Source organism: Dysidea avara, chromosome 11 (genome assembly GCF_963678975.1).
Source record: "Dysidea avara chromosome 11, odDysAvar1.4, whole genome shotgun sequence".
Taxonomy (NCBI): Eukaryota; Metazoa; Porifera; class Demospongiae; order Dictyoceratida; family Dysideidae; genus Dysidea; species Dysidea avara.
Genome location: NC_089282.1, coordinates 20,064,661 through 20,073,847, shown reverse-complemented (window position 1 = coordinate 20,073,847; position 9,187 = coordinate 20,064,661). Strand labels below are relative to the sequence as shown.

The window sequence follows — 9,187 nt, the reverse complement described above, 5'->3', positions numbered from 1 at the left end:
TATCAGCTACTACATACATGGTGTTAAAATGATGTTGCTGCAATTTATTAAACTAAATTTAATTATACTTACTTAGTAACTAAGTGCTTAGAGCATATGCCATGACACCTGTGATCCATTAACATCAGCCACATAGCAAACATCCTGCCAGCCAATTAGCCCGAGTGGTGCATGATATCATAGTAATGTACAATGTTTGTAAATCACATGTAACACTTTATGATGTGTCATAAACTGTGTAACACTGTTGGGGATGATCTATTATTTGTAAAATGTTGTCCGATTGATATACTATACATAAACTTTATGCTTGTGAAAAATTTTCAAAACAACATTCTAAGAACTATCTAATCATGCATACTATGCACAGGTATGCTAGTAAATAGCGGCCAAGATATCTAACTGCAGGTGGTTGTAGAGCTTCCTATTGTATCATGGAGTTTAAAGCTCTTGGTACAAGCTTGGTCTGCTTATGCTAGTGGTGTTTGCTTCACCCTCACATGTTATCAGCCATGCAGCACTTAAAATTTTATAACCATAAATATTATAATGGATTATAGTGGTCTATGCATGTGTATCGTAAGGTATATAAATTTGGTGGGTTTATTCATAGAATATAATATTCCCTACCATTTAATGATACATACTTCAGTGCATGGGCCATGTTCATTGGCTCAATTGACGTGCTGTGTTCTATGACCATAATAACAGGAAACTGAATTCATTGCAATTATTGCATGCGTAATATGACATACATACTACATATGTGCAAACTAGCACCTGTCCATTAAAAATATATTTTGCACTGTATACATTTGTGGCTACTACGTATGTTGGCTAGTCTGTCTGTGTGTATAATGTATGGTTGATGACGTGGTTTATTACAATTGTTAAACACAACTAGCACACCATTTGCATCAATAAAATTTTAAGTCAGTCAACTTTATAGCATTGAGTAACTGTGGTAGTCCTTTATGGTACGCATTTTCAAATGAATTGGTTACCTACAGTTTAAAAAATCCAACATGATTTATAAGTTCAGAAGCTCTCCATCTGCAAACTAACCTGTGGTTTTACAAATGTTATCTTTCCATTCAGTTGACAGTCAGTAGCTAATATCTTAAGAATTTCTATATAATCATACTCATTTGGTGATGTATGTGAATACCACGCAAATTACATGCTTGAATACATGTAAATCACCATAATTTGTGCTGGGCAGTGTAAAATTACATAGATTCTATATGTTCTTAAAAAGACTGGTTTGCGTTCTGTATGTGTTCAGGTACTAGTCACCTCACCTTTTACCAACTATACGCTTTAAAGCATATGACATGCTCCATTGTAGTCCTAGAGCAAGTTAATATTATTATGTTGGCTTGTTGATTCTTCTTTTCTTTGTTTTTTTTCAGTGATCTTTATCATACAGTGGAACCTCTCTATTACGGACCCAGAACTTTTGGCCACTTTTTGCTGTAATATTGAGGTTTTCCTCTTTCAGGGGTAAAAAAATATATTAACCAGACCTGTAGGGACCAAAACGTTTTGTCCTTATTATGAAGGCTTTTTCTATTGTGTCCTTAATTCAGGGAGAGGTTCTACTCTATACCCATATTTTATTTAAATTATTTTTACATGGCTAGCTCATGTAGTTTTAATAATTTCATTTATGAGTAACATGATAATGATGTGAAACAAAAGGTACTGGTGGTATAATATGATATTTCACAGTACTAAATGCACAGTACTTTATGAGCCAATCATCAGTTGCATTAACCGTATAATTATATTCAGTACAAACCAAAGTTAACAATACCAGTGTAGCTGTATTGTTTCCTTGCAGTTGAGCGTATTTTGTACTATACAGCTTTGGTCTATCTGACAATAGGCAGTACATAGCATGCTGTGTTCAGCAATGTGTATGTGTATGACTTATTTCACTTATGAATGTAAAATAACATAGATGAGTTGTCCTGACCAGTGATGACATGTTGTTTTTACACATTAGATGACATCATCAATATAGCTAACAGGAAATCATGCATACTAATGTAGCCAACTTAAGGTCAAAAATGGCATATATTTTACAGTACTGCTATAAGAGTATGACAATGAGGAAGTATAATGGCTAATGGGGTTATAGCACTGCAGATCCACTAACTTCCAACAGTGCGTATAAATTTTAAGTAAAATAATTACAGTACTGGAGGGTGGGATAAAGACTGTACAAGGATTGCGAGACTAAAAAACATAGATTTCATATGTGAAGAATTTATTAATTCTAATTCATAGTGCCAGATAAAGATAATAGGTGAAACCACAGCATGTAGCTTAATTAATTCATTAAGTTGGAGTCAGTGATGTTATTGGGGGTACTTAACGTTTGATATGCTGGCTGCTATCTGCACAATCAATTATTGTAGTAAGGTCAACTTACAGTGGAGCCTAGTCAGCTTACACTTCAAGTTCTCATTCACAGAATGTGGCTTTTGGTTTAAAAAGTGGTTAATGGTCTTTGGTTATATAGCTTTTACACATGCTATCGGCTATTAAATTTTATTTGTCTGATAATGGATTGTGGTGGCTATGTGAGTAACCACATCCACTGTGGGACAGCTGTTGGTATGCATGCAAAAGAGTTTAATAAAGATGTAGACACATGACATCCTACCAAGGAGCAAGATGATGTTAAAGTGAAGTGGCTAGTATGTACCTGAATTCATGATCACAGAGAACACAAATCTTAGTACACATATGTACGTGGACCAGCACAAATTAAGGCATTATTCAAGCAAATAAGATATGTATTTTAATTCACATACATCATCACGAAAATGAGGGTGGCTATACTATAGTGGACATTCTCTGTCATCTGAATGGGAAGAACATTTGTATGGGTTCAAGCTACCATTGGACAAGTCAACCTACGGATGGTGAGCTTATGAAGTGTAAAATCATGGTGGATTTTGATACTGGAGTATCGGAATAACCTTCATTATTCTCAATGTCCTGTGCTGCCTACTACTTTGGACTTTCTATTGATGTTTGACTTCACTGTATGGCCAAAAATTAAATTCTACTGGTGCTCTAGGACCATTTTGCTATGCATATATAAAAACAGGAAACTAAATCCATTACAATTATTACATAATATGATATACACACACAAACTACATTTAGCACCTGTGCATTAAAATATATATTCTGTACTGTACACACATTTGTGGTTACTATGTCATCTAGTCTGTCTGTCTTTATAATGTATAGTTGATGACGTGGCATATTGTACTACAGTTTTTAAGCAAAATTAGCACACCATTTGTATCTACAAGATTTTAAGTTAGTCAGCTATGACACTGAGTATATACCATATAGAGGGAAATGGGAAACTTTGGCAAGGGAAAATTTGGCAAATTTAGTGATTTGTTACAAATTCACCAAAGTTAAACCTGCCAATTACTCATAGCACCTGAGATTAATATCTTTATAGCTAAAGACTGATTGAGCTTGAATTCACCAAAATTATTTCTCTAAATGCAATTTAGCTGGCTATTTGCCAATGTTTTCCCCTGCCCTTTATATGGTATGGTAGTCCTTTACAGTATGGATACCTAAAATACTCCAAACAAATCAAAGTTTCAACAGTGTCATAAGCATTCACAATTTCACAGAGTATAGCTCCATGATTATGTGTTATTAGTAGCACAAAGTTGAGCATAAAGCCACTGCATATATATCATGGCAAAATATTTGGTATAGATATTATCAAGGCATGCAAGTTATGAGCTATCAAACTTGGTACCTGGAAAAGCTGTAAGACTGGTTTGTCAAGCTGAGTCACAAATTAAGGTCCATTTAGTTAACTTCAATAACCACAACAATTTTGTGCTGATCCCAAGGTGTCCTTATTAGGTTGCAGGTTTCGCATTATTAATTGTCATAAGTACCAATAGTGGTGATTTCATTAATGATGTCATTGATGACAGCTGCCAGTGTGTATGTATGCTGCATAATGCTTGTTGTTCTTTTAAAAATAACCTCAGTTAATGTATTTTTATTTCTCTATCTAGAAAAACCTGTTGAGCTTATTCAAACTTACTGCCATGTGGACTCAATATGGCAGTGTATCAGCAACACGTGCACTATTGCAATTGGAGACTTGAACAGGAAAGCCCTACAATTTGTGATAGAGTAGGCTGTAGGGAAACAGAGTAGAAGGAAGAGTCCTTCAATTGATACATTGTCAGCATACAATTTATACTATCTAACATGGGTGATGTTTCACCAACCAGCAGAACTGAGCCAGCAGATAATGAGCTAGAACACAGACATAAGATACTCCACCTTTAGAGCGGGTAGTATGGCAGAACAATGCAAAAATTGTGTACTTTTTAAAAAGCCATAAAACTTTCCATATTATAAATATCACTCTAGACTTGGTGACATGCATTTTTAGGTATAGTGCCATTGCAGATTTGACCTTTGGTGACCTTTATGGGGCCAGGGAATTTTTGTATAGAAATTTGATCATTTCTACCTTTAAATCCCTGTGACATTAATAAAGTATGTGCAGTATGCAGTTCAACAAGAGTCACGTGATCACGAGACCGCGTGACCAAGCTCGTGACTAACAAGCAGTGTTCAACGCCTTTCTATAATGTATTTTTCCGCATTGCTACTTTTGTACCTTCTGTCCAGTATCCAAGCAAAACCCAATATTATTTTTATTCTAACGGATGATCAAGATGTGACAGCTAACTCGCTCGACTACATGCCACACCTCAACAAGATTTTTCGTGAGGGCGGCACCGAATTTACTGAATTCTATGTTCCCACTGGTCTTTGTTGCCCCAGTAGGGCGACCATCCTACGTGGACAATACTGCCATAACACAGAGATATGGGACAATGGGGACCTCAACAACAATACCTTTCTCAGTGGAGGATTTAAGAAGCTGGTCACGCTAGACTTGGAAAAATCTACAGTTGCTACATTGTTCAAAGCTGGAGGGTATGAGACTATGCTGTGTGGAAAATACATAAATGGTTATAGTGACTCTCATGCTTCTCACGTGCCAGAGGGATGGGACCACTGGCAGGGAATGACTGCTTTGAATTTCTTTGGTCCACATGTATCTGTTAATGGTAAATTAGTCAAGACATCAGGAAAAACCTACCAAACTGACTATATTAGAGATCAAGCACTAGAGTTTCTCACTGAAAAGAGGGATAAAAGCAAACCATTCTTCTTATACCTCTCGCCACATGCTCCTCATGCACCATCAACACCAGCACCACGTCATGCTCATCTATTTAACAACATGACAGCTCCTAAGAATCCATCATATAACCCAGATGATGATGTTCAACAGCAGAAACCATCATGGCTGAAAATACTTCCAAAACTGAATCAAAACCAGCTTAACAACATTGATCAGTTCTACAGAAACAGGTTACGAGCCATGCTTGCAGTTGATGAAATGTTACAGAATATAACGGACACTCTTGACAAGGAAGGAATCCTTGACAACACGTACATTTTTTATACCAGTGACAATGGACAACATTTAGGTGACTATCGTTTGACGGCTGGAAAGAGACAGGCATATGACACTGATGTGAAGGTTCCATTTCTTGTTCGAGGACCAGGTGTGGCTGCAGGAGTGAAGAACAACCAACTTGTACAAAGTGTTGACTTTCTCCCTACCTGGGTAGAGCTGGCTGGGATAAATGGACCCAACAATGCTAAACAGCAGGATGGAAAAAGTATAGTGCCTCTGATGAATGCTACAAATGCAGCTGAAATGTTTAGAGCTGCTGCTATTATTGAGATGTATGGTGGGTCTTCTGGCATGAGTGCTACGTACTATAGCAAATTCAAAGACTATAAACATGGTAAATTCTGGAATAACACTTATGTTGCTATTCGTGTAACTGGCAGCATCCCTCAGATCTTCAGTGGTAGCAACTATCTATTTGCATTTTGGTGTACTGGTGAGATGGAGCTATATAATATTACCACAGATCCTTATGAGATAACAAACACAGCTGGTAAGCTCACTACACAAGAAGTTATGGGCTTACAAGAACTTGTTGTTACACTGTCTAAGTGTGCTGGTTCAGAATGTTATGACATGAAGCAGATTCTTAATAAGGTGATGATCAACTTGGAATATCGTATGAAAATTGGACCATCAAGCAGTGCCCAAATACCATGCCATAATCCCCATGGTCTACCCTCTGATGACTCCAATGATGATATGCTACGATATATCGATGATTCCAGATATTGTTATGAAAATATCGAGAAGTGTGAAAAAGAATTGTTTAGATTTGGGTTGCCTTTTTCTGATGAAGATATTATCCCTGAGCATATAATGGCTGCTTGGAAAGCTTACGAGCAGAAACACTGACTGCCTTGTACCTCGGACCTTACAGTATGTATTTTGATTGTGGACCTGAAAAACTGAACTCAGATGTCTTCTTGTGACTAACAGTTTTGTATTGTAAACATTTTAGTTATTTTCCAACAAATTTTTGTGCTCTTGTGCTACATACCTCATGCAAATTCTTGGCGCAATGTATGATCACCTGTGTTATAATTACGCAGTCGGTCGTGTGAGCTACTGTATACATGTGCATGCAGCTAGTCTTATAGAGAGTATATATACAGAACAACCCATGCCAATAATTGTTCTTAAGAAAATAATATAATAGCAAAAATACACAACGTATACAAAGCATGCTGTGCTTGAAACAACAGCTCATTACATTATTGTCTTCTGTTTTCATGGGATTTCCAAGCAACTAAAACATGTTCAGGAATAATATCTTCATCAGCAAATGGCAATCCATATCTAAACAATTCTTTCTCACACTTTTCAATATCTTCATAACAATACCTGGCATCATCAATATAACGTAGTAAATTGTCCATGGAATAATCAGGAGGAAAGTCACTAGGGTTATGGCAAGGAATCTGAGCACTACTTGATGATCCAATATTCATACGATATTCCAAGTTGATTATCACATTATTAAGAATCTGCTTCATGTCATAACATTCTGAACCAACACACTTAGACAGTGTAACAACAAGTTCCTGTAAGCCCATAACCTCTTGTGTGGTAAGCTGACCAACAGTGTTCTTGAGTTCATAAGGATCTGTGGTAACATTATATAGCTCCATCTCACCAGTACACCATAATGCAAAAAGATAGTTGCTACCACTGTACAGTTGAGGAATGCTACCAGTTACACGAATAGCAACATAAGTGTTATTCCAGAATCTGCTACCTTCGAAATCTTTGAATTTACCATACATTTGAGCATTCATGCCTGAAGAGCCACCATACATCTCAATTATAGCAGCTGTCCTAAATTCTTCGTCTGAGTTATCACCAGTTAACAATGGTACCATACTCTTTCCATCTTGCTGTTTAACATCCTCAGGCCCTTTTATCCCAGCTAGTTCCACCCAGGTAGGGAGAAAATCAACATTTTGTAACAACTGATTGTTCTTCACTCCTGCCATTACACCTGGTCCTCGTACAAGAAACGGAACCCTCACATCAGTGTCGTATGCTTGTCTTTTTCCAGCTGACAAACGGTAATCACCTAAATGTTGTCCATTATCACTGGCATAAAAGATATAGGTGTTATCAAGGATTTCCTCTTTCTCAAGAGTGTCTGTTATGTTCTGTAACATTTCATCTACTGCAAGCATGGCTCGTAACCTGTTTCTGTAGAATTCATCAAGCCGATCCATCTGGTTTTGATCAAGCTTTGGAAGTATCTTCAGCCAAGATGGTTTCTGCTGTTGAACATCATCATCTGGGTTATATGATGGATTCTTAGGAGCTGTCATATTGTTGAACAGATTTGCATGACGTGGTGCTGGCAAGGATGGGGCATGAGGAGCATGTGGCGACAGATACAAAAAGAATGGCTTGTTTTTATTTCTCTTCTTAGTAAGAAACTCAAGTGCTTGATCTCTGATATAGTCTGTTTGGTATGTACTATTTGAAGTGTTGACAAGGTTACCATCAACCGATACATGTGGACCGAAGTATGACAGATCGGTCATTCCTTGCCAGTGGTCCCATCCTTTAGGTACATGATGAGCATGGTTATCTTTATAACCATTAATGTATTTTCCACACAACATAGTCTCATAGCCTCCATTTTGAAATAGTGTGGCAACTGTGGAGTTCTCCAGTTTAAGTTTTCTGAACTTCTCAAATCCTCCACTGAGAAATGTGTCATTGTTCATACCGCCATTGTCCCATATTTCTGTGTTATGGCAGTATTGTCCACGTAGGATAGTAGCCCTACTTGGACAACATAGTCCAGTGGAGACGTAGAATTGCGTGAACTCGGTGCCACCCTCGCGCATGATCTTGTTGAGGCGTGGCATGTAGTCGAGAGAGTTAGCCGTTGCATCTTGATCGTCCGTTAGGATAAAAATAATGTTGGGCTTTATAGCGTTGATGCTGGAAAGAAGACACAACAGCAATAATGCTGAGACATACACCAATCGACCCTCTCGTACTTCCATAGTTATTTCGGGGGCTCAACCTCGGACCCAGCTCACTTCTGCCTTCCAATTACGTAATCACACAATGTAATTATTAGAGGCGCGCGGTAGCTAGCTAATTGAGTAGTTTTCAGTCGTAAGCATCAGATTGATAATTATTAGCAGAGAAAAATGATACAGATATTTGCTACAAGCACAAAGGTTAGCTTACCAAGAATAGCTATGAAAGTAGTGAGTGGTGCAGTAGCTAGTTCAATTTTCACAGTGAATTACTTCATCGTAAAACCCAGGAAACTCTATACCGGCATTGAAACTAGGTAGCTAGCTTGAATTGCTCCTAGAAATTTTGACATTTAATGGTTTATCAAGAAGGAAATTCTGTTTTTTGGGTGGGAGTGCATGAGCTACACTGCTCAAAGTTTCTTAGCTTACTAGGTATATCCCCAGTATATGGAACAATTAATTGTTTGTTTTTTAGTAGTTTTTCAGTAACCCACATTCATTGATGTTTTACTGAGAGTTTAAAACTTAGTAAAACAATTATGTTCCATATATACTTAAAGTTACTGACATTTTACTATCAGTATAAAGTATAACTGGGTACAGTAAAGCAGCTTAACAGTTAGTAAACTAAGAACTTTCAAGCAGTGCT

General features: G+C 37.2%; 2 protein-coding genes across 2 annotated transcripts; one reads left to right on the top strand and one right to left on the bottom strand.

Annotated features, from left to right (window-relative positions):
* The first annotated feature begins 4,601 nt into the window (after positions 1 to 4,601).
* On the top strand, positions 4,602 to 6,561 carry LOC136238700 (N-acetylglucosamine-6-sulfatase-like). Its single transcript, XM_066029260.1, has one exon. The coding sequence runs from the start codon at positions 4,658 to 4,660 to the stop codon at positions 6,410 to 6,412; it is 1,755 nt and encodes a 584-aa protein (XP_065885332.1). The 5' UTR covers positions 4,602 to 4,657; the 3' UTR covers positions 6,413 to 6,561.
* Positions 6,562 to 6,658: 97 nt separating this feature from the next.
* On the bottom strand, positions 6,659 to 8,584 carry LOC136238699 (N-acetylglucosamine-6-sulfatase-like). The gene has a single exon (XM_066029259.1). The coding sequence runs from the start codon at positions 8,554 to 8,556 to the stop codon at positions 6,772 to 6,774; it is 1,785 nt and encodes a 594-aa protein (XP_065885331.1). The 5' UTR covers positions 8,557 to 8,584; the 3' UTR covers positions 6,659 to 6,771.
* Between the last annotated feature and the right edge of the window lie 603 nt (positions 8,585 to 9,187).

Excerpts from the sequence above, each read along its gene's own strand:
- LOC136238700 (XM_066029260.1), top strand. The coding sequence starts at position 4,658 with ATGTATTTTTCCGCATTGCTACTTTTGTACCTTCTGTCCAGTATCCAA.
- LOC136238699 (XM_066029259.1), bottom strand. The coding sequence starts at position 8,556 with ATGGAAGTACGAGAGGGTCGATTGGTGTATGTCTCAGCATTATTGCTG.